We start from the raw sequence: 26448 nt of genomic DNA, 5'->3' as shown, positions 1-26448 counted from the left end.
GTATGGTCAGTCATCTCTCTTACACAGCACATGCTCATCAATTGAAAGAACTACAGATGCTTAATACGAAAAAAGGAATCTATGGAGTGATAGGATTCTTAAGTTCAGATTTTTTTTCTAAAGATTTTTCCTGGGAAAAACAGATTAACCTTTTTTTTTCTTTCCCTGTTTGGCTCCAGAGGATGATGGAATTTAGATCAATGGCTATATGTTGTAAAGAGGGAAATTTAGGTTGGATATAAGGGAATGCCTTCATTGTTTCCAACAATTAGTCATTCACAATTGGATTGAGTGACCCCTATAGGTAGGCATTTCTCTCTTATTTGAGATCTGAAAGCAAAGACAGGATGAGCATTTGACAAAGCTTTTCATGAGGACATTGTCTTCTAGCTAGGGATGACTTCTGAGGTCCCTTTCTACTCTGAAATCCCTTGATTCTGAATCAGAATTGGACAACCCTATCCAGGTTCAAGTTGAAAAATAGTCAACACAAGTTGAAAAACATGGTAATGTTTATTAATGATGATCTTTTTTTAAAAAAAAATGAAAGCCATGGACGTCCAAACACAAACTGAATCACTTACGGCAAACTGAAGGCACACTCTCCCACATTTTTATTTATTTTTATTATTTTTATTTTTTACAAAAATTATGACATATGCTTTGTTCTTTTCTGATTGGTGGAAATGAGGCTGAGGACACTAACAATCCTGTTAATTACACCATGTAACATAGATTTCAACTCTGCCAATGGCATTTAGCAAATGCTCCCTTGGTATTAATTTCATCTGCTGACTTTTTTTGTTTGTTTTGTTACAGTATTTATAAAAACCCCTTTAAAGCTTTAATGACTATGATTTACTTCTACACAGAAAAATCCAGCTCATTGGCTCCAAAGGCCTCAAATGCTTGACTAGGGTTTTGTCAGTATCCTGGAATGGAAACATGGAATATTTTCTGGGAAACACATGGGGCTGGGAAGCCCATGACTTGTTTTACTCTTCAGAGAGCTGAAAGACAAAACTCATCTCATCAAGTTAAACATTTCCCATGTGGTTTAGATTAATCCATAATGGCTGACCATCAGTTTGAATTAGCAAAAAAAGAAAAGAAAAGAAAAGCTCTATATTCCCACCTTTGTTTATGCAGATATATTTGCATCATTTTTATATTAATTATTTGTGTTATTTTTCAGTGGGAGCAGGAGAAAGAACCCTGTAGTTGCCACTATGAAAGAAAAATAGGAATAAGGACAAAACAAAACCACCCAAACACCATATGGTTTGTTTCATAGCATGGATCTGGGCTTGTCTGCCATTATATCAAGCTGAATTATATGAGGGAAAAACCTTTCTAAAAAAGAATTCACCTTCCATTATTGGCTCTTTACAAAACTGTCATCCTCTAAGCAGCCTTCTAAATTGAATTTCCATAGCATTTGCAAATATGAAATCAATTCTACAGTAGTATAAACAAAACCCAGGAAAAAGGCACTTATACACAGCAGGTGGTTGGATACTCAATTCTATCTTCTATGCAGCCCTTTAAAAAATACCTTGTCAGTTGAAGCTAATTTCTGGCCTGCCCATAAATCCAGCTAAGTTCCAGGATGAGATCAAATCAGAATGCTTAGGAAAAGGGATTAAGAGGGGGTCACTGATGATTTTATATCAACTGGAAACTTCTGATGAGACCTTGGATAGGTGTGTGAAGAATACACTGGCATAATATCAAGTGCAGAAGAGGTTAGAAGGTTGTTAGAGAATCTCTCAGTTTACTGACTAAAAAACCCAAACAATTGTCACAAGGGAGAGCTTGACAAGATAATTAGATGAATGATAACAAAATCTCAGCAGGGAAGTGCCCATAAATTGAATTTATTTGGGAGCATGTTTTCACAAGTATCACCAAATTATCTAATTTTCGCTTACATTAAAAAGTGATAGCCTATAACAACTAATTACTGGAAAAGGAGGAGAAGGCCAATACTTTGAACTAATAGTACATAAGAAAACAAAATTACAAACATCAAAGAGCCGCCATGATGGTTGACAGCTTCCTATGAATTCTTTTGGCCATTTTGCCTCTGAAAATATTTCAGTGAAAATCACAAGGCAAAGAATTCCAGTAATTCCTACAAAGCACTGTGTTTCAAACTGCAGCACACTGATAACATATTCAGGTTCTTTTCACTTGGTCAAGAATACTGTTTTTCATATAAGCATAAATATAAATGGTACACTCATTAAAAGAGGAAACATTGGAGACGTAAGGCTTTTTTTGGAGCATAAACAAATAATCCCATCTTGTTTACTTATAGGAAAGATCTGACATATAGATGGCTTAGTTCCTTGTTCTGCAGCTGTCTAATTTCAAAATGTGCCAATTAAAATATATAGCTAGAGCAATGTTAAAACTAGCCTGGACATTTTCAACCAGGAAGAAGAAGTGAAAAACCATTGTTTTACTGAGACTTCCAATCACAAACTTTTAGTTCAAACTCTATAAGGTAATATATTGGGTATTTCAATGCTTTTGCACCCAAATGACCAGATGAAATCATGTGCCTGTCATTGTTTCAGGATCAGAGCTACTTGAAACTAGATTTGACATCATTAGCATATTCAGCAAAACACAAAGAAAAACATAAAAAAGACTCTTCCCTGTTCCCACCTGAATTTTCTAAAGCAACTCCACAAATCTTCTAGAATAACTTGGAAAAATAAATGTATACAATAAAGAAAGATGGAAATGAAAGCAGTGTATTTCTTGGTTTTTAAATTTTGAATTCCATTTCTAAATAACCTTGCTTATTTGTACTTGTCTCATTGAGAGGCAGCAGGGAGTAATGTATAGAGTGGTTTCTGTTCTCTAGTTTTGCAAAATGCCTCATACATAGTAAGCTCTCAGTAGGTTTTTTGATGGACTAGCCATACGTGTAGTCAGGAAAATTGTGTTCAAATTCTGCCTTGGGCACTTAGTATCTGCATGACCTTAGTCAAATCATTTAGCTTCTCCTGGTCTGTGACCTACTAAGATCCTTCCAGGTCTAGATACCATGGAAGGGGACAGAAACTCCAACATAGTTAATAAATTCAAAAAGACATTGAGTACATTATGTGATTGCTCACAATCTGCTTTGTTTTGGAAAAAAATCTAAATTTCAAGTGAAAATTGTCATTGAATGAATTAAAATATTGTAAGAGATACTGATCTGTTTCATTAGATGGAGTATCTTCATCATTGATTTCACAAATTCATTGGAATGCTAAAGAAAACATTAAAAATATTCCTTACTCTCCTATTGTGTTTCATCTTTAAAAACATTTTTAATGATTGATTCAATTGGGACACCATTTTATTGGCAGAAAATCCATGGCTGTCAGTATTACCAAGCATCTGCAGTCTTATTCATCATACCAGAATCATGTGGATTTTTAAAAACAATTGCCAAATTTATGTCATCTTTACCTTGTACAATATGATAACTTTAGGACAACAGAAATCAAAAGTTTCAAAAGAAGAAAACTGTAGGATCATGTTCTGTTATTCGAAATCATTTCTTCCCATAAGAAGAAAAAATAAAACCGGTATCAGACATGATACATAAATATATACAATTTAACAAGTAGCTAGAAGGTGAGAAATGGATATGTGGCCACCATTAAAATATTACAGAATGTGACTTTGGTTCTGCCAAAGTTACAAAAAAACGCCAAAAAAAATCATACTTATTTACTCAGATCTCATGTTATGGTCTTGAAAGTTTGCATTAATTTTTATTTTTTTGAATAATGAACATAGAAAAATGCATTCTTCCTCTGAATCGGTATTTCAGATGGCAAACAATTCTCTTGATTTGTTAACAATGATGGTTCACAGTCTAAACACACAACCACAACGGCCAGTAACTGCACAGAGACCATTGGATTTTGAAGACAGTTTTCCATTTGATACTTCTACTGGAAACTTTCATTTATAAATAGAGAATAATGTACACACAAAATCCTAATGATAGATTCATTATTTTTTTTGGGAGGTGGTGACGATGCTTGAGAAAGCATTGAAAAAGAAAGGAAGCGTGAAAGATGGTGGTTTTTATTTTTTAGTGTCTGGTTTAATGTCTTTGTCAGTGCTCATAGATCCTCTTAGAAGGATAACTTTTCACCCACTATTATATGAAAGTTTAATCACCTTCTATTATAAACAGGCCATTTCCATTCCACAACACAAAAGCCATTTATTTCAATCAACCTCTTCCCAGATGACCAAAAAATGGAGACTTTTTTTTTCATCATATTTGTAGTTAGGGACATATTATCTTGTTTGAATAACAGAGATCTGCACAATAGAGGACCCATGCCACTGATACTTTCTGAGGGTGATAAGCTCATCACCTTCAGCTTTTTATGAGGAACTGAATTCAAGGTGCCTGGCTCCCAGCATCTTTCCATCTTCTAGAGTGCCCACCCTTGAGTCAACTGTGCCTTGTTAGAATCCCTTAAAGCACAGCTTGCTTGCTACCTCTTCAATGAGTTCTTTCCTGATGCTCCTCTCCAAGTGGCTAACACTTTCTCCCTCTTGTAGTGACTTTACATTACTCTGAATATATTTGATATTTATTAATTTGTTTATGCATTGAGTTCATATGATATTGTTTTAGCCTTTGTATACCCAGCACCCAACCCAGGTTTTTTTCTTATACCAGGAAGCACTCACTAAATATTTGTGGAATTGAATTGACTCGTAGAAGTCACATGGTGGTCTTCAAAAACCTAACTAGTCTAGTGAGATGACTCGTTAAGCTGTCATCATTACTTTTGTGGTTTTTTTTTAAAAAATGACAAAACAGCAAGGAACATTTTAGCTCTTTAATGAGCAAAGATTCAGGTCTCTTAGCATTGGAATAATAATCATTATCCAGATTATCTTTATTTCACTCAGTGGCCAGGAACATGGCCAAGAAGTACAAAGTAATTTCCATTAAGTAGTATACAATTTTTTTTTGTGTGTGTAATAAGCTTTCATTCTTGAAAAAGAGTAACTGAAAAAGAAATGTTTCTGTTACTGCAGTTAGTTTGTCAGAGAAAGTTCTTTGCATTATCTTACAAACTATCAAAATTGCTAGTAATCTGAAAAAATGTAAAAAAAAATCACATAACTTTAGTCTAATAGAAATATAGTACAGGTCAGAGAGAAAGTATTTATCAGGGATGTGCTCTTAAGTCCATCTCATTTTTTTTCTTTTAATATAAATGTACATCTGATTACATATACAAACATTTGGAAAGGTCTGTGATATACTGGTACTGGTAAACAACGGGGGGAATGGAGAGTTTCCTGTGATCTTAGAACAATCGCTGAAAATCACACATATAGGAATGACTAAACCCCTCCAGTTTGGGTGACTCTCCTTGTCGAACCTCTCTATCTACGCTGGATGCTAGCTAGAGATCTCATCAGCAAATTCTGGTGAATGGACTTCAGTGAGAACGATATGAAATGTGAGGAGGAATGTGACTTTTTTATCGAAATAGTATTAGTAAACATTTTGTCATGCAACATGAGTAAATCAAGAATCGAGAGCTGTAATCAGAGTGGCAATATTGGGGCATCCTTATATCATAAAATACCATTGTAAATAAATCTTTGGACACACTTCACCTTACCAAGAGGAACAAAATACAGTTTTAACCAAAGCACGGCAAATTATAAATCCTTCAACACAAGTCCCATTTGGGTAATATGTCTATAAATTATTTAGATGAAAACATAAAAGAACATTAAAAATACAGAAAGTTGTTTTGTTTTCTCTCTGGGATTCCTATCAGCGAGTGTTCACCCCTATCCCTATAGTTTCATCAGCTACTTTTCATAACTAACACCTTCTATTCCAGAAGCTACTCTAAATGATCCTATTGCAATAACTTCTGCCCCCCTTACAAATCTTCTTTGGATTCTGCCAATTGATGGAGGAAGCTTCTATGAAAAAACTCCAATGGGATGAGAAGAATTTTAATTGCAGCTTAATCAGCAGCACAGCCACCAAGCATATCAATGATCATGCACATCGTGCTAAAAATCCCCAGTCTCCTAGATCCCCCACCAATTTATACTGACAGCACTTATGTGAAAATGTTGACCCTGCCAGGCTTCACTTTGCTGTTTGACCAGCAGGTTTCAGCATGAGCCTTGCTCTACTAAGGCCGTTAACAGCACTGGTGTTTTTGTGTATTTATCCAAATAAGTTAATATGGATTACACAAGAAAACAGTTCCAAATAAAAACTGGTGAAAATTATCTGACATTCCATTAGTGTGTCCCTTGTGCATATTTATAGATTTTTTTTGTTCTTTAAATTTCAGTCATAGTTCTTTCCTGTTTGGTGTTGCACATGCCTAATTCCATTAAGTAACTCAAATCTTCAAAAAATTAATACTTGAATGCGAATGAAAAAAGTATCATTCAGAACAACTGCTTCAAGCAATCGAGATCAGTTTTTTAGGTTCATTTGTGTAACTATATACAATTCATTTTTTTCAAAACCTCAAAAGTTCTTGATATGTATATTCACATAATATTCCTCCTTATTTAAATAGTAAGTCTTTGTAGGTTGAAAGCCAAGCAATCCCCAGTAATTGCTTACTGTAATCCGTCAAAAAATAGAGTTTGTTTCATCTTGTCTGGCTATACCCTGGTTGTTGAATGTGAGTGGGGGTGGGGGTGGGGATGGGGCAGAGTATTGTTCTGTCCTCCAGTAAATGTGTTGAACGTGTGTAAGGGCTGGATTCCTGGTATAGTGTTGGGAATCATTGTGATGGTGTTGGGGGTCATTAAGGGAACATCGTCAGGAGACCTCCTCATAGCTAGTGTGTAGTCTGGGGGACAGGCGGTCCGGAGAACCACCTCATGTGGATGGATAGACTCACATTCATGATCCAAGTCTGTGTGCTTCATTTGGAGGGACATTATCTCCTCTTCTTGTGCGTGGGTAAGGTCATTGGTCGTCGTGCGTTGAGGGCTGCATCTCCTATGCACGTCGTGTCTTCTCTTATCCTTCTTGTAGTAGAGAGCGGCAAAGGCTAAGATATTGAGGAATAGCAAAGATGCCCCAACGGCAATGGTCACGCTCAATTCTGTGGAGTAGTCCCGTTGATCCACGGAGAATGGACTTGGTTGCTGCTTGGGATCATCTTGCTTGGCTGTAGGAAAGGCTGACGTGACAGGTACAGAATTCTTCCTCGTTGGCCTGAAGGTAATATCAGTTGAGGGCACTTTAGTTGTAGTAGAGGTATACTGAGAAATGTCATTGAGATTGTGCAGATGAGGTACCAGCTCCAGCCAGAGGTTCACCTTATTGGCCCGATAATGCTCCTTCACTCTTGGTTTTAATCCGATATGGAGATAGAGTTGATCTTTCTGTGAATATCTGGTCCATGCTACCTCTTCAAAACGGTTAGGCTTTGTGTGGATAAATTTTGTGTCTTGAGGGACAGGTTGATTTGGATCACTGTGGGAAGACAAAAAGAGAAAAAGGGTACCTTAAAGTAATTGGGAAATGGATAGGCAATGTTCATATTAAAAATAGATAGATTGATAGCGTCTCATTTCAGAGGCAATTAGAAGCAATATCTGAAATAGAAATTTGGAGTTTATAATGATATCAGTCAACGTAATCACTTATTATGTTACTACTTTTATGTGTCCAGGCACTTAAATACAATGAAAGACTCTCTTTCCTCAAGAATCTTATATTCTATTAGGAAAAGTGGAAATCCAAGGGCCAGCGACATGTTGGCTTGGGCAATAAATACTTTACATAAAATAAGCATCTAGATACTTAAATTCATTTTGGAGTAGTCTCATGTCTTCCTGAGAACAAGTAACAATATAACAAGTTTTTATTTTTTCACTTGTAATTCAATCATTATTTCATATTGGGTTTTAAAATGGGAACTACAAAATTGCAATTAGTCTAGTAGATTGAATGTACCTGCAATGTCTTTCAAAATGGAGTAATTTGTGTTTTCTAAGGGAAAGTGTTTTCTTTATCCATTATGATTCTTAAAAATTGTACTGAAAAGGGAAAAAAGGAAAATGTTATTTTTCCCCACATTAAGAAAAAAAACAAAACCCTTACCTTCTGTCTTAGAATCAGTATTAAGTATCAATTCCAAGGTAGAAGAGTGATAAGGGGTCGGCAATTGGGGTTAAGTGACTTTCCCAGGGTCACACAGATAGGAAGTATCTGAGATCAGATGTAAATCCAGGATGCCCCATCTTTGGGCCTGGCTCTCTATCCATTCAGCCACCTAGCTATGCCTTCTTTCCATTTTAAATACCAATTAAACCCTGTTTGGCTACATTCACGAGTATATCACTATATGGATTTTCTTCTCCTTTTGCTAAAAAGAACATCATTTATTCTTAAATATTAAAAAAAGATGATGTTGCCATTAAGTTAAGATTTAACCTCATCCTTTGGCATGGTACTTACCCAGTTTTGGCAAAATTTGTCCAATAAGTCATCACCACTGCACTCAGCATCACATCATTTTTAGAGAAATTACAAGGAAACAACTCTGTTGGACCAATCATGGGGATTCCCAACACATAAGGAACCTCATCTCCATGAGCTGCATCAGCCCAAGCTGGAACTTGATCTGTTTGGCAATGATGGTAGAAGGCATAGAAGTATGTAGGTGAACCAAAGTTTGAATGAAGGTCTGCTGTGGCCACTGCTGGTGCCACCCACTGATGATCAGTAAATAAAGCCAACAGGGTCTTCCGCCTAGTCTCAGGATTATGTCGGTCTGCCCAGTCTGTATACATAAATTTAATAGTCTCCCTCAAAACATCTTTGCCTTCAGGGTATCCATATAAATTATCAACAAAATTGGAGACAGCAAAGTCAAAATCACTAGCTGAAATTCCATCTTCGCTATCTACTATATTTTCTACAAATTTTAATCCTTCCCCTTGGTTAACACCCAACATTATATCATAGTTGAGGAATTCTCCTTGCTCCATCAATATTTGAGGGTCGTCTGGTATGACATCACCATCAATTACTGGTCCAAAGGCTATGTGGTATCGAGCTGGTTGGATATCTTGGTCAATAAGTTCTTTATAAGGCTTCTTCTGTAGACATTCAACTAGCTCTACAGTATCAGACATGTTGCAGCCAACTTTTGTAGCCAACATCCTGGCATATTTTGCAGGCTGGAAGCTAACAGCCCAGCTGGAGAGAGCTGTTCCACTTTGAGCTATTGCCCGTTGAAAGAGTCCTATGAGAAAATAACAAAGAAGACTAAGATGACCTTCAAACACTTTGAAAAGTTATGGTAAAACAATGGCTGATAAAATAGCATCCTGTCTTTCATAGGAGTCAAGAGCAAATATAATACTTCTCCCAAATCTCCAGTATTTCCTCAGTGGACATGTTGTTAGATTAAAAGAGGGACATAAAGTCCTTCCTAGGATGCGCTCAAATAGGTGATACCCCTTGAGAGAGTCACCCATTTTTTTGGAGGGGTAAGGTTGGGGGGTGGACCAGGAGAACTCTACAGAGATCAAGGAGGTTGGGAACAAGAGGAGGAAAACGAACAGATGTGGTGCTTTTCTAGGACAGTTATCCATTTTCCAATCTGTACAAAACCCTCTCAGCCAAGCAAAGTCAAGGCAAAGTGGGTGGCAGAGGTATTACTTTCCTGACAACACACAACATCTGGCTAACTTTTGTCCTTTTGGGTACCTCTCATGGCTTCTTTTCCTTCTCCAAAACTCTTTTTAAAATAAAATTTTACCTGTATAGGAAGGTTGAGTTTGGGTGTGGGGCTATACCTTTGAGTAAACTTATGGCTTCAGGAGGGATTTTCCTTCCTAGTCTCGGAGGTACATCCAACAGAATGCTTCAGGCAGACTCTTTTTAATCACACATCTTGGACATAGTAAGCTAAATTTTTATCACTCAGAGTAATCTGTGTTGCCAGGATGTTTTGACTATGTTATAACCAAGACCACTGATTTCACAAAGGTGATTCTACATTCCAGTCTCTTGGGTGTAAACTATTTTTTAAAGTGAAGATTGGGAAGTGTTTCATATATACTGTTTTTCAATTGCTTGCATTTAAGGATTATGAAACATTAGTTAAAGGTTACATAGTACTCAAAATCCCTAATGGGATGTATCTAGCTGCTAGGATCTTTTCTAATGAAGTCCCAGCTTAAAATATAATTTAAGATCATATATTTTCCAGGAAAAGCAAAAAGTACATTTTACATAATAATCCAAATATTGTCTTCTGATGTGGTTATTTGATACAATTCTCAATTATTCAAATATACAAATGAGCTGATAACTTCACAAGAGTAAAAAAGAATCAAAGCTAAAATCAAAACCAACCTTTCAGAAATATAATTTTCAAAACAGAAATAAATCAAAATTCTAAAATGTATTTTGATGTTTATTTTTTAAAAAATCATAAGGAAACTATCTAAGTTTATTTAGGTTTCCTGAAATCTTTAAGTTTACCCTGCCACTGAGTGGTAGTGCCTGGACTTTTATACTATCGATGCTTATTTTTAATTAATTTTATTTTATTATTTTATTTATTATTTTAATTAATTTTAATTAAATTCAAGTACAAGGTAGGTTCCTTGAGTGTAGTGACAATTTCTTTTTAACATTTGTTTTTGTTACACTTAGACATATTAGCTACTTAACAAATGCTTTGTTGGATTAGAGCAAAATTAAATTAACATAGTGAATTGACAATGCAAAAAAGTAAGATAATGGATAAAATAATATTAAGTGGGTATAGTTTGCTGTTCAGGAGCAGATTTGAATGGCTCAGAGATATTGATATTGATTCTGTTTGGGAATAAGGAACAGGAAGCAGAGCCTTTCAGATTGGGTATTTCATGAGGTTCATTGATTATGGGAATTTTTTGATGTGATATAGTTGAAGACAAAATGTGGAATATTGGATGGATTAATGTCCTTTGGGATATGCCTGTGATTGAACCCATTTCAACTTGATATAGATTTTGAATCAGAAAGTTCATAGATTCAGATCTTGAAGGGGCCCACGAGGTCTCTAATCCATCTAAACTGGCTCCTAACTTGTACAGATGAATAAACTGAGGCCCGAGAGATATGAGTGTTTTATCCAAGATCAAATAGATACAAAGTAACCAATCCATTATTTGAACCCTGTATTTTGATTCTGGTCAGCCCTAAATCTGTTCTCTCCACTATATCATACCAAAGGAGTAATATGAAAAGACAAACGTTCTACAGCATCAGCTACTCCAAATTAAGTTATTTTTGGTACAAATTAATTTGTGCAAAGGAATTACAAAAATTCTCAAAAAATGAATGGTGTTGATTTTCAAATGCTGAAATATTCTTGAGTAATAGTATTGAGTATTTTTGAACCCCTATTGGTTAAGATCAAGTTTTTTAATGTGAAAATCTCAATAGACCATATATAATAGAAATATGGTTTTGATATCATCCAAATTTGTGATGTCTCTTACATTATGAGAGTTGGTTTGACATTATTTTATGTCATTCTCTCTTAACAGAGGGTGAGAAAATCTTATACAAAAGGAAAACATGGAATATAATATTCAATTACTATTAAGAATATAATTTTAATAGGACCTCATAATAGTTTATTTTGGGGGCAATGATACATTTATTTTGTAGCCTCTTGGTTTTATAATGAAAATACACATTTCATTTAATGCGTACATGATTTGACCATCAGTAGAATGGGGTATATTATATAGCAAGCCATTTTTTTTAACAAGGTGGTATGTTGCTTAAAACCCATTTTTGTTCTCTGAGTATAAGGATAGTACTAAGGAATATTCCAAGAATAAGACTGTTTACTAGAATGTACTAAGTCACAAAGAATACCTTGACAAACATTATATTGTTATATGGAGTACTTAAATAATTCTTGTTCAAGTCATTTAGACATATGAGAGTTGGAATAGAAAGCTAACACTGCACCTTAATTTGGATCTCTTTTTTTCTACTTTAATTTTAAGTTTTACTTTTAATGGATTGAGTTATCTTTAGTAACCTCTTTAATTCTAGCAGGAAAATTGGAAAATAATTTTTAAAGTCAAATAATGCCAAATTTGAGGAATTATTCCCATATTTAAATGCAGTAACAGGTTTAGTATGGTCTAGAAAAACACATTTTCTGAAGAGGAAATTCTTTCTTTAGGAAGACACCATCTTATTACAGACAGAAACCTGTAATAATATTCAGAATTTCTATTAGGTGCTGACACCCCTAAATGACATCCCAATAAAGGATTGTACATAAAACATATGAACAAATTACAGCTCAAACAATAGACAATTCAATGAACACATACATTTAGTTGATGACAAGTTACCTTTCTATAATTCCATATGAGAAAACTTGTGTTACCACACAAATAGATATTCTGTCTCCTCTCACATAAACTTTAGTTTTACAAATAAAAATGCTTCATAAATTAAACCCAGCATAACTTGTTGGGTCTTTGCTTAATAAGACTTTATAATTTAGAAGAGTTATAGTACACATTTAAATATTCTTATCTTATTCTCCCTTTGTACATATTTATGTCTATGCAACTATGTTGTTTTTGAATTGTTTCAGTTGTGTGCAACTTTTTTGTGACCCCATTTGGGGTTTTATTGGTAAAGATACCAGAGTGGTTTGCCAGTTCCCTCTCCAGCTCATTTTATTGATGAGGAAAATAACTTGTCCAAGGTCACTCAGATAGTAAGAGGTTGAGTCAAGATTTGAATTCAGGAAGATTAGTCTTCCTCACTACAGACCCTCCAGCAATCTATCTATTGGGCCTCCTAGATGACTTACATGCATATGTAAAATAACATAATTATTTATATATATTCATATATAATATGATTTATAATGTTTGTGGTTGTATATAGATTTATGTGTTGTATGGGTGAGAGAGAAGCATAGAATGAATGAGAAGGAATGGAGGGAGATTTCATCAACAATATTCTTCTTTGTGTTCTCTTAAATTTCAAATGAGACCAATTAGATGTAGGTTGGGTTTGCAGTGATGGTAAAATGGAAAAAAAAAATCATTAAATGATAATGTGATTGGACTGTCAATAAACTTTATTTAAAAAGAAAAGGGTGGGTAAGAGCTGTTGATAGAAGGGGAAAATGTTGCAAGGATATTTCATGTTCCCTGTCTTCTACATACATCAAAGGGGAAAAGGAAGCATTCTTGGAATTGAAAATAGGAAAACTATAAAATAAAATGTGTGTATGTGGGAAAAAAAGTTCCCCTTATAACCTGGATGCTTTGACAATTTTGGATCATGCATGCAAAATAATCAGACATTCTCTTCTTGGATGAGAAGTGAAAGGCATCTGAATTCAGACAGACTATTTAGTATCTAATTTTGACCTTTATGTGTAAAAAAAAAGAGAGAATACTAAGTATCTCAAACATTTCGGTAGATCCATTATTTCATTGAGTTAGGAGTTTCCTCTAAAGGTGTAGATTGTATCCCATCCATGCCTTGTTATCCTTTGTAATTCTTGTAAATGTTCTCCCAGAGGTTTACCACAAGGGGGCTATCCAATGTGTTGGAGGCCTCTGAGCTTCCATTAATGTAGATTCTTTAAAATGATTCTTATTTCCTTAAAATCCTGCCTACATTTGTTGGATTTGGTAACAAAAGAGGGAATTTTCTATTCAGATTTCCCTAAAAGGCATCCTTTGCTGGGGTAAGAAGTAGAAGCGGAATGATGACTAGACTAATGTCATTTGGAATCCATCTAAGAGTCTCTTTTCTAAGCTCTGCAGAAGACAGGAGAAAAGTGTTTGACACCTGAAATTTCATGCATAGAAAAACTGGAGAATATATTGATCATAGGTCTGACTGTTAGTGAACTCTATTTCACATTCAGTATGAACAGAGAAGTAGATACATAGCATCACAGAATACCAATGGTGGCGGCATGCAGACACCAAAATTGTCAAAATTTGCAACCGGCATAATACCTTTGGTTGAATTGCTCCAACGGTTACCTTCAGAATAATGGGATAAAGTCAGCAGGTTGACACATGACCCCCCAGCGCCAGATCCAAAAACGGTGATTCTCAAAGGGTCACCACCAAAGAATCCAATGTTCTCACTAGTCCATCTTAGAGCCTGTATTAGATCCAGAAGTCCATAATTCCCTTTTGCTGCTTGATCTCCAGTACTCAAGAAACCTGAAAAAAATATAAAAAGGAGAAAAACCTTTAGAGGATTCTATTGAGTTCACATCTATATTTTACTGTTTTGTTTTGTTTTTTTGTTTTGTTTCTGCTATAGATTATCAACAGATAAATACAAAGTAGTGGAATAAAATTAAAGTCATATATATTACCCTCTGAAAATTAAAGGGTCATAAATTTAGAGCTAGAAAGGACTGCAATTCATTTAGTTAACTTTTTCATATAAGTAAACTGAAGCTCAAAGACTAAAAGACTTCCTCAAAACAACTAAGGGCAGGGATTTGGATAAGAGTCCTTTAAATCTAAATAACAATAGCTAACATTTATATAGTGCCCACTGTGTTCCAGGAACTATGCCAAGTACTCTCCCTATATATTATGATCCTCATAACAACTCTGAAGGATAGGTGCTATCATTTTACAGATGAGGAAACTGAGGCAAATAGGTTAAGTGACTTGCTTAGTATCACACAATAAGTATCTGATGCTGGATTTTTGTCCTCAGGTATATCTTAACTCCAGATCCACAACTTTATCCACTCTGCCTCAAAGAATTATCCTTGCATTAGTTGGTGAGGTAGGGAGATTAGGAATAACTAATGGAATCTGTGTGATAGATTAGAATGCCTTTGATGTCAGGAGAAAGCAAGGAAGGCCTTCTCCCATCCTTTTGGGGTTGCTTCTTTTAGTTAATTTTGAAAGGAATGTACAAAAGTCCATGGGTAGACATGGATAGATGATGATATGTATCATTGCAAGGATGAGATTACAGATTCATTGGAGTTTTGTAGTATCATCTCTTTTTTTGGAAATGCTTTGCAGTCAAATAATGTTGAAGATTATAGCCAGCTGTGGTGATGGGATTCATTTATTTAAACTTAAAGATGTCCTTTTAATGAAGAATCATATAATTATGGAGCAAGGCAGTAAGACCAGGCTTGTCCAGTGGTATCATATATAAATCTTCAAAAGATCCATGATTTTTTTTTCAGCACAGGAAAGTTCTAACATGATTACACCATCCTAGAATCACAGAATTTATGAGTTAGAAGGAACTGCAGCTGCCATCCAGACCAACCCATTCATGAAAGGAATTCTTGCTTTCAAATACACGAATGGCTATTAAATTTCTGCTGGAAGACTTCTAATGGGGGCCAACACTCCACTAACAGATTGTAACCTTTTGGAAGTTTAGAACTGATTTCTTCAATGGTAGCCTGAGAAACAGAGCGACTTGCCTAGGGTCACTTATCCAATGAGTATGAGAGGTGGAATTTACATATCAGCATTTTTGACTCTAAGCCCAGAATTCAATCCAGGACACTATGCTGATTCTGAGAGAATCATGGAAAGAGCCTAAGAATTTATTATAAATGAAGTCAACGCCTCGTAAATGGAGTACTCAAGCCAGACAATTCAGAACTGAATATTGTCTTGTCCTAATGCTAAGAGGTCCTAAATTCTTTAGCTCATTACCCAAGCTCCTAAATGATTTTGGCTAACCACTCGCTTTGACTCAAGATGGGATGACAAGACAGATAATATTAGAGTATAGGAATGCAACACTATAAGTCACTTAATAAGTGAACATTCATTCTTACAGTAGTAGAGTCATTGTTTTTATTTTATTGTATTATCCATAGGGACATTCTGACCATCATCCTTATCTTTCTGATGCTTCACCATGTCCCAGGAAGTTTGGATTCTGTTCCAAGCATACAAAAGTCCAATAGATATGCTTTTATATTATTTAGTTTAGATCTAGGACTCCACTGTAAATTTCTACCTCCAAACCTTGCATATGGCAATCAGAATCATAACCTCCTCCACCAGATCCTTGGAATCTTTCTTTGGAAGATATATATCCATCCCAATTTTGAATATTTTCTCTGTATCTATTCCAACTTGTGCCTGCTTGAGAATCCCTTCTCTAAAATCCCCAGGTACAGATCTAGCCCTTGTTTGAAAATCTCAATCGAAGGGGAACCACATTGGTACTTTGGGGTAGCTCTAATTATTTGAAATCTAATTTTTTTACACCTTCTACATATTTCTTTTCATTTCACTTCTACAGTCAAGGAGATCAAGTGGAATCCTGATTTCCTTCTCTGTGGCAGCCCTTCAAATACTTGAAGACAGCCACTATCATAGCTATCTCTTTCTTGCTTGCTACAACTTTTCTTTCCCAGACTAAACATCACTTGTTCCATCAACTTATTTTCCTGTGGCAAGGATGAGGGCTTTGAATATTTTGGTTGCCCTTCTTTGGAGGATCTCTAGGGAGTAGATTATTAATATCCATCAAAAATTTTAGTGTCCACAATAATATCCATGAGTTATATATAGCACTATAAGGTTTGTAATTAACTTTACAGAGGAAATCTCACAACCATCAAAAGAGGTAGGTACTATGATTATACAGAGAAAGAAACTAAGGCAAGTCAAGTGATGATTTATTTGTCCATTGTTATGAAGCTATTATATTTCTGAAGAAGAATGTAAACTCAAGTCTTCCTTATTCTAAATTCACCATGCTAGATGCTCTTCCCCCTACCTGTCATAATATCATAGATGTATTATGAACCTCTATTTATTCCTTCACAGCAATAAAAATCAGAAAGGGTCAGAGCATTTACATGAATTTCACCTGGAAAAATCAGGACAAAAAGCAAAAGCTATGAGGCAAGATTTGCTAGGAATAGGTCCATCACTGTGATTCAAATTTGCTAGGGGTTCCCCTGAATCAGTTTTAGTTAAAATCATAAGTAGAACTCTGCCCTTTTTTCCAATTCTCTGCATTCTTGGGCTTTGAAATTTTTAATTGATGCTTTAGAGTACACTGTATCTCTCTGAGACCCAAAGGGAGGAAGGGGCTTACCCAAGGTCCCACAGCTATCTCATACCCCAATAGGAAACAGACACAAGGATTCTAAGCACTTATCCCAGCATCTTCTGTTAATACATAGTCCCATCTTTGGTGCTACCATTGAAAGCCAGTTTACAAGGTAAACCTGCGGATGAAGAGCAATGATACGCTCAAGTGCTCTAAATTAGACACACACACTTTCTGCTTCGAATGCCCAATCCTTCCAACTTCCTGTTTAATGTCTTGCCTAAAGACTTTCATTAAATGGGTAAAACAAAGTTATTTGCCTAGGAAATTCAAGACACAAAGGAGATTCTTTTGAGAGCTTTTGATTGTTCACGGTGACATAAAAAGACTTTTAAAGTATGAAGTTAGAAGTAGATGAACCTTTGAAAAATTAGGAAGAAGCCTTTTCAAGTTCTTTGAAGATATATTTTATAAATTCACTTATCTTAAAGCACCAGCCTCAGTCTCTGTCTCTGTCTCTTTCTTTTCTCTTTCTCTCTCAAAAAAAAAAATAAGTTACTCTTTTAAAAAAATGTTTCAAAATCCTTTTTGAAACAATTTTTCCTGGATTTCATAATTATAATTTCTGGATGTAAGCATCTCTCCTTCCCTCAGGCCCCATAGAAGCCCTCCTTTGTAATAATAATAAAAAAAAACAATAAACAGATTGACAGAGAAATGATGCCTTCTACTGTGTGCAGTATTCTGTACCCTTAATCCCCCACCTCTCTACCAAGAAAAGAGTTATGTTGCATTAGTCATATCCAGGATAAAGGTGCTGCCCTCATTTTCTAATTATTCCTAAGCCTTCAGGCAAAAGCTCATTTCTCTTGGTAATATTTAAACTTGTTTCTACAATTAGGTGACTCACTGCTCTTTATAATGGCAATCAAGCATTCTACACAGCCATTATAAAGTACACCTACTAGCTAAAATATTTCCACATTAACAGAAATGGAAAAGTGAAACCTTTTTTTAAAGATACATCTTTATGTCATAAAATCTAAAATATATGATTTATGCATCACATTTCCTAGCATGGATCTAGATTGGGAAAGGACCACAAATGTCATATAGTTCCAACCCTTCATATTTCAGATAAAAAAGCTGAGCCTTGGGAAGGTTAAGGGACTCGACAATATCATGAAATGGAGAATGTATGCAGCTTGAAGTCAGAAGACTCCAAGGTTCAAATCTTGATGTTTTTATATTAACAAGCTGAGTGACCCTAGAGAAGTCACTTAAATTCCACGTGCTTTTAATAACTCTGTTTATTTACCAAGTCATTTACTAAGACAATCTCTTTTGGGAGGTAGAGGTCTTACAGTGGAATTTCCTTCTGTTCTTGCAATTACAGAGCTTTCAGTGATCTCCATAGGTATTTTGCATATTTTGCATTTGTTATGCTTACTAAGATAACTATATTTACAATGCATTTGGTTTTCTATATACTACTTCAATTTCAATTGGTCTTTCAACCTGTCAGTGTGTATATCTTTTCCATCCCAAATCAAACCTCAGGCTTTCTCTAAAGGTCAAGACAGCTTTTGAAAGTTCATTCACACTAGATTATACAATTGTATACCCTGAAAAAAATGATCATTATTGGATTCCCTTATTTTACAAAACAGAGTGCAATGAGAATAGACATTATGCTGATACACCCAAAGCCTGATTTTAGATGTAGAAGGGCCTGGAGAGGTCATGTCATCTAATCACATTTTACAGGTGAAGAATCTGAGGCATAGGAAAGCAAGCATCCTAACTCAATCTTCCTGAGTTCAAATCTGGCCCAAGACACTTACTACCTAAATGACTTTCTACAAGTCACTTAATCCTATTTGCCTCAGTTTCTTCATCTGAAAAATAATCTGGAGAAGGAAGTAGAAAACCACTCAAGTATCTTTGCCAAGAAAACACCAAATGGGGTCATGAAAAGTCTTGAAATGACTGAAAAAACAATAGAACAACAAACTCCTAATTCAAATTTCTACATACTGCTAAAATGTAAAGAAATGGGAAAGAACATATTTAAAAGATCTCTGATTTATTTGGTGTGGGAATTGGGTCTATTATAGTAGACTACATTCCATGTACAACTCAGTAGATAAGGCTTATAAAGGTTATTCCTTACCTATTTTCATTCACAAAATTAATCAATATTAGCAAGGAGATTTGATATCTCATTCTTAGCAACCATTGGTCTAGCATCCTAACCGTTATGCTACAGTAATGCTGGTGGAAAAGTACAAAAGAGAATTTGAAGGAAATAATTCATTGTAATTCTTTGCCCTCAGCCAGAATCACAGAAAGTCAAAACAATGACTTTTATTGTTTGTATTTTTCAATGATTCATTTTTCCAAAGCAGAAATGGTTATTCCTTCATAAAATAATCTAGAAAATTTATTGTGTTTGTGAAAATACAGAATACTGTAACAACACCTAGGAATTTAGCAACCAGATCTATAACTAAAATGAGAATGTGGACGAAGTAATTCTTCATAATTCCAGGAACTAATGATTGAAAATCCAAGTTCTCCTGCCAATGAGTCTTATTATTTATACCTTGAGGAAATGGGGGTTTTATACACCACATATCCACTCTCTCAGCTTTCTTTATAAGACCGAGGAATTTAGAGAAATCAATATCTATTTCCTTAGAGTAACAGGAACATTTCCACAAATACTAAGTTTTTAGCAGGATTGAGATTGAATTGGGGGATAGTAAGTTTCTACCGTGTATGAGACAGGACTGAAACTCAGGTCACCATTAAATTACATTAGATAACTAACAGATGTCATAATATAAAGACTTTATAAATAAGTTTGGAACTCTAGTGCCCTGGCAGAGAAGATATTAGGCCAGTCCTCAGAGAAATTAGGAAAGGTGGATCTTTGGTGCTAAATTTTCTTTAGTTACTGATAGACATTGCCCTCCAGTGTACTAGCAGCAGGACACCAAGGAATATGAGAAGTGTTGGTTAAGATTTTGGTTTTTTGATAATATTATTGATATGAAAAATTACTGGTTGAACTTATCTTTCAAACTATATTGATGGAGCATTATTTTCTATTTTTTTGAAAGTCCAAGATTGGAAACCATAATATTCAATAAAATGGGAATATTGTTCACAGGTTGCCAAAGAAAGAATTTGGAAACTGCCATATATGAAGAATTCATATTGGCTATAACTCCTAAAACTTCAGGAATTTAAAATGCCAATGTGTCCATGGAAAGCCATATTTTTACATGTTTTGAATATCTGTTTTAATTTAATTTCTAGATATATTCCAGAGCACTTAAAATTATTTTCCCCTATAAGTGCACAGTATGTCACATATACCACAAAGATGTAGGAGAGAATTTTCCTCTTTATACCAAAGTGGTTACCTGGAAACAGATGACTCATGTTGGCACTTACAAACAAAATGATAAATGCTTCAAAACAGAGAACACATGGAACAAGAGAAAGTTCTGATGACAGCACTGTGTTTTTTTTAGAGATTTCAGGAAGGTTATTTATTAGGAAGTATATTTCTTAAATTTCAAAAGGGATTTAAGATGATATGAAACTTTAAATTCCTCTAAGAAAAAAGAGCAAAAATAAAAATCTCTGCACACTATTAATTGACTCTTAAGATCCTTTGAGTTTGTGTGAACCATGGATTTTGTGGAGGTGATCACAGAACAGGGTGAAAGGAAGAGAATGCTTTCCATTCAGTCTTAGACTCTAGAAGGAATGGTCTGCCCCTTGGGTCACAAATCTTCCCTGTGACTATTCCTTTCATCTGTCGGTCTACCAATCTGTGATCATAACTTTTGTCTAATCACTGCTAAGGGTAGCTAAGTAGTACAGAGGATACAGTACTGGGCATGGAGTCAGAAAGACTCATTTTCCTGAGTGCAAATCTGAGCTCAACCATTTATTAGCTATGTTACTCTAGGCAAATCACTTAATCCTGTTTGCTTTAGTTTCCTGGTATGTCAAATGAGCTGGAGAAGGAAATGGCCAAATACCGTCCAGTTTTTTTTGCCAAGAAAATCCCAAATGGGGTCAGAAAGAGTAGGACACAATTGAGCAACAACAAACTCATTACTGATTTTAGGATTCAGCTTTCAGAAAAATGAATATATTATATATAATTCTGCAAAACTCATTATATGTCAAATATCACTCAAATAAATTTTAGATTTTTCCCTCAATTCAAAAAATCTCAATGATCGCAAAATAAAAGAAGTCTGAACTCATAAGGGACTCTCTTACCATAATCCATTTCATACTCAAACAAGAACACTTGCTTTTTATTTTTTTTAGTTCCAAGTAAATAGTTCCTTTATTTTATGTTATTAATTCTAAGAATCTTTTCTATAACAGATTGGACAAATTTGTTATCCAGACATTGGGCAAAGAATTCAATAAAGTGAAAATTCCTAAGGAATTCTATTGGGAAAATGGGAATATTATTGGTTCCAAGGTTAGAAGACCTGGTATCAAGTCTTGGCTCTAATACTGACTACTTGATTAACCCAGGACAAACTAATCTTCCTGGCCCACATTTTTCCCCTCAAAGCACCCTGTTGCATATAGTTTTTGCCTTTTGTGGTCTTTGGGGGACAAAGTATGTGTAGATATGCATAATACATATATGTACAAGCCTGTGCAATATATAAATGTATACCTATATGTATTTATGTATATATGTATGTACATATATGTTTATGCCTGTGTGAATATGCATATTTACCTACAAATATACATATGCATGTGTATTTTATATTATAAATACATTTAGAAATTTATTTTGCTGAAAGAGTAAAAAAATAACATTTTAAAAGTGCGTATTTCATCAATAGATGTAGGAATACTGTATTTTTAGTCAAAGAATGGGGCTTAGAATCAGGACTCTGTATTCTCTACCTGGGGAGAAATCATTTAATTTCTCTGGGTCTCATTTCCTTATCTATAAAATGAAGGGGCTGGGCTCGATGACCTGTAAAGTAAGATATGTCTCTAGGACTTTATGGTATTAGAAAGAAAAACATTATTCCTTTCTACTTGCAAGCTTATGGCAATTCACATGCAGACTTCATACTGAAGAACTACAACTACCATCCATTAATTTAAAAAAATATCACAAAGTGACAAAAGTACAGTGGAGTCTGGACCTCGGAGTTGGAAGGGCTTGAGTTCTTCCATCTACTCTCTTTGTGACTATGGGTGAATAATTTCCTCTCTTTAAAATGCAGTTTCTTCATCTGTAATATGACCATAATAATATTAACATGACCTATTTCATAGGGAACCTTTGAGGGTTGAATAAAGTAATGTAACAGAAAGTGCTATCAAAATGGAAGTCTGATATCAATATGCATAAACATTTATTCCCCCATATATGATCATAAAATTTGAGTGAGAGGGGATCCTAAAGGTCATCTAGCCCATCCCCATTATTTTACAGTTAAGGAAACTGAGGCTCAGGGAGGTTAATTGCCAAGTCACAGACTGTATGTTTTCTAGGCAGGATTCAAACCTTAGTCTTCTGGCCATAGAGCTAAGGATTATTTTCCTCTCTTTCAAGATGCTTTCATGATCAAAATAAATTCTGCACTTTTTCTGTGTCTCATCATTTCAGTGATTTGCCTAGAACCCTGAAAGTTTAAATGACTTGTTCAAGGTCATATAGCTTGTATGTGCCACAGGCAGTCACTGAACCTTGGTCTTCCTAACTCTGAGACCAGCTTTCTCTCTTTTGTGTCATGCTGTGTTTTGGGGATGGTGAGTGGGGAGAGAACCATCTACAGGGAGGATCAGGAAAGGTCTCGGTCTGCAAGATGATGGTACCCGAGTTGAGGATTCAACTTCAAAGGGAGGTGAGGATTCTACAAAGAGTAATTAAGCCCCTCCTGCATCCAGCCTGGGTTAATACAAAGAAACTAATGAAACAATTTGTGCCCTCAAGGAACTTAACTTCTCTGTATAACCTGTCACTTTCTCCTGTTCCAAACCACACAACAACAGCAAAAACCACTCTTTAGCATCTACTTTCCCTTAGGAAACTGCCTAGTCCCCTAAGTGGATTGAGCAAAATGTATACAAGATTCCGAATAAGGAATCCCTGATGTTCACAAGCCTAGAGTCTGGCAGGGAAGAGAAACCTGATCCAATGTGGCATATGAGCGGGTCAACTAGCAAGGCATGGAGATGCTCTATGGAGGAGGTGACATCCCCGAACCCTAGCTTGTTCGCTTATAGGATAATTGTTTCAATATAGTTTTGTCCTCTTTTTTTCCAAGTTTCTTTAACCTTTAGCCTGAGCGCTGTATGGTACTAATATTATGGATGTGCTAACTCTTCTATAATAAGCAGTGATCAGCAAAGCGAGGCACAATAGCCTTCCTTTAATGAGTGTCACATCGACTTCAGCATTCACAGCGGGGCTGCCAGTGCCATAAAGCCCACTGACTGCTCCATCTGAATTCTAAGCAGTCAGCGATGACAAATACGACCAGGTTCTTTACATTTACCAGAATCTCTGGAGGCTTTTTTTTTTTTTTTGAGTCATAACAAATACCCTTCAAAGTTGATTAAAAGTTAGAGGACTCGAGTATTTTTGTATCTGGGGCTCACAATTCAGGCAACTCAGCAAAATGACTAAGTACCTACTATGTGTAGAGCACAGGTGCTAGCCACTGAGGGAGATGGGAAGCTTAGATAAATTGCTTGTGGTATCTAATCCAGTTTGCCCCCATGTTCCCCCCACCCCATGCCCTGAATGCTTTTCCTCCTCACCTCTACAAAATATTATCCCTAACCTCTTCCTATGCTCAGTTCAAACCACAGGAGGTCTTTCCTAATATTGTTCTGTCAACTCTCCTAAGTTGTCAGGCGTCTCTCCATGTCTTGAAGTTTGTACATACTTTCTATTTGTTTATCCATAAGCTTCTTTTCTCTTCATTCCAGGCCCCTTAAACTGAAGACTGGCCAATGGATAGATCTCAGGGGGACAATGAACTTGGAGGAGATAAAACAAAAAATTGCATTCATATTTTTTTTTACTAAGCTCTAACTGAAATTTAGTATCTCTTTTGATCACAAATGTAGGCAACCGCTATTATTCTGGGAAAGGGTCCATAGATTTTGCCAGACTGCCAAAGAACTCCATTTTATAGATGAGAAAAATGAAGCTCAGAGATGGAGATACTTGACACACAGGTATTGTCACAGAGGGAATAAGTTGCAGTGCTGGGATTCAAACTCATATCGTATTATTCCAATCAGTTCTTATTCCACTACACCAAATAGCCTCTGAAATGCCCCAAGTTTAGAGAAGACTTTCAGAATTACCAAAACTTTTTAACTTAATTCAGTCTTGCAACTCTTAAAGTATCCCTACCATGTATGACACTGTGCTAGGCGATGGAAATCAAAAGACAAAAATGAAACAATTATTGCCCTCAGAGAAGTTACATTACTTTAGGACAGGATCTTAAGCATTTTTTGTTTCCCTTTTAATATCCCATGGTCCCAGGAAATTCTCTAAGATTGTCATTTGTAGAGCAGAAAATGATTTGAACTGATACTGGGAGTTTCCTCATTTGTATAGATTTCCTGCAATAGTATAGGGAGTTTCCTTATTGGTATAGCTTGTTTCCTCCTTGGAATACAGAGTTTCCTTATTTGTTTGGGGAGTTTACTTGTTAGCATAGGGAGTTTCCTCATCAGTACAGTATAGGGAGTTTTCTTATTAGGCATTGTTTATAACCCTAAAATCACAGGATTTATGACAATAATGAGAATAAGATTGAGGAGTTTGATGTCCAAGAGTTTTTTTTATGATAATGAACGCACACTAGTCATTTCAATTATCCATCTATCTATCTATCTGTCTGTCTGTCTATCTATCATCTACTTATCTATCATAATAATATCTATATTAACTCTGCAAATACCAGCTATTTTGTCGACATGCCAATGACCTGTGAGTTTGACAGTTTGGGAAGTTCTTATACCAAAATTCTTTAGATTCCTTGAGACAATAGAAGAATCAGGGCCTTTCTGAGGATCATAAGGGAATGAACTGGGAAGTCAGGTCTCATAGATTTAGAGCTGGAAAGAATATAAAAAACCAAGCCCATTTATAAGATGAGCTAAAATCCAGAGTAGGGTTATGACTGGTGCAGTCACATAGATAATAAATGAGATCACCAGGATTTGAGCCCATAAGTCTCTAAGTCCTCTAAGTCCAATTCTCTTTCCACTACATCAAGTGCCAATTCTAGCACCTCATCTACTATCACTTTTTAAAAATAGTTTGGCTTTATATATATTAATAGTGATTTTATTTTTCCTTAGCTTTGGCCAATATAAGTTCACTGATTTCTCTCCAATAATAATAACTCATATTCCAAAGAACTTGTGGCTCTTGAAGGTTTACAAAATAGTGACAATTATTTTTGAGCATCATTTTAAATGGTGTTTTTTACAAGAAAGTGTACATTTTTATTCATGAATGAACTGTAAAGTAAAACCATAGAAATCAAATTACACCCAACACTCACAACTCAAGAATGCAAGTTTACTAATACAAGAAAACCAACCTATTCTTCCAACATCAGGGATATACTATTAAGAAAATCAAGTTCTTGGTTTCCCTAGTTGCTTTAGGATTAAATTGATGCCAAATTACTGTGTTTATTTCAATATACAACAATGAAATGACAGTCTATCATAAAATCAATAAAGAAAGGAAAATCAATTATTTTACAATGTTTCATTAGAGCATAAGCTATTTGAGGGCAGGGTCTTTTTAAATTTTGGCTTTTTATTCCCAATGACCATCACTGTGCCAGCAACAATGAGATGATTATTGAATAAATGAATGAATGAATGAATGAATGAGTTAATTTAATTGACTTCTGGACCAAAGGAAAAGAGAAGAAAATTCTCTGCTAAGAAATGTTGAAAGCACCAGTGTCTTTTTAAATGACATTAAACTCTATTATGCTAATCCAAGGTCTAAAGAGCTTGGGAACTTCATTTTGTATATTTGCCAGGTTTTATTCCCCATTCATTTTAATAATATTTTGAATCTTCTCTGAAGGACTTTCCACTGGCAATTCTTAAAGGTTAGGTTGATGAACCCTATATTTGTGCCATATGGTATGGATTTTAGTACAGCTGCTAAGCATCCAAAACACCCCTATGGGGGAGGAATGGGACCAGAAATACCCTCAGGCAAACAGCTCATTTTTTCCAACCAGTGAAACTGTACCAGCAGCTAGCCCCAGGTAATCCTATTT

The 26448-nt window shown here is 35.3% G+C and overlaps 1 protein-coding gene across 13 annotated transcripts in view; it reads right to left on the bottom strand.

Annotated features, from left to right (window-relative positions):
* Positions 1 to 1861: 1861 nt before the first annotated feature.
* NLGN1 (neuroligin 1) overlaps positions 1862 to 26448 on the bottom strand; it is a 1017320-nt gene continuing 992733 nt past the window's right edge. For 7 of the 13 annotated variants that reach the window (XM_056806783.1, XM_007501938.3, XM_056806791.1 and 4 more), the window contains 3 exons: positions 14056 to 14268; positions 8498 to 9287; positions 1862 to 7510 (listed from right to left, as the gene is read on the bottom strand). In XM_056806783.1, coding sequence (XP_056662761.1) covers positions 6688 to 7510; positions 8498 to 9287; positions 14056 to 14268 — 1826 coding nt within the window. In that variant the 3' untranslated portion in view covers positions 1862 to 6687. 13 annotated transcript variants of the gene reach the window in all.

The sequence above is a fragment of the Monodelphis domestica genome, chromosome 8 (assembly GCF_027887165.1).
Source record: "Monodelphis domestica isolate mMonDom1 chromosome 8, mMonDom1.pri, whole genome shotgun sequence".
Classification (NCBI taxonomy): domain Eukaryota; kingdom Metazoa; phylum Chordata; class Mammalia; order Didelphimorphia; family Didelphidae; genus Monodelphis; species Monodelphis domestica.
Note: the sequence above shows the minus strand (reverse complement) of the source record. Positions and strands in the feature narration are given on the sequence as shown.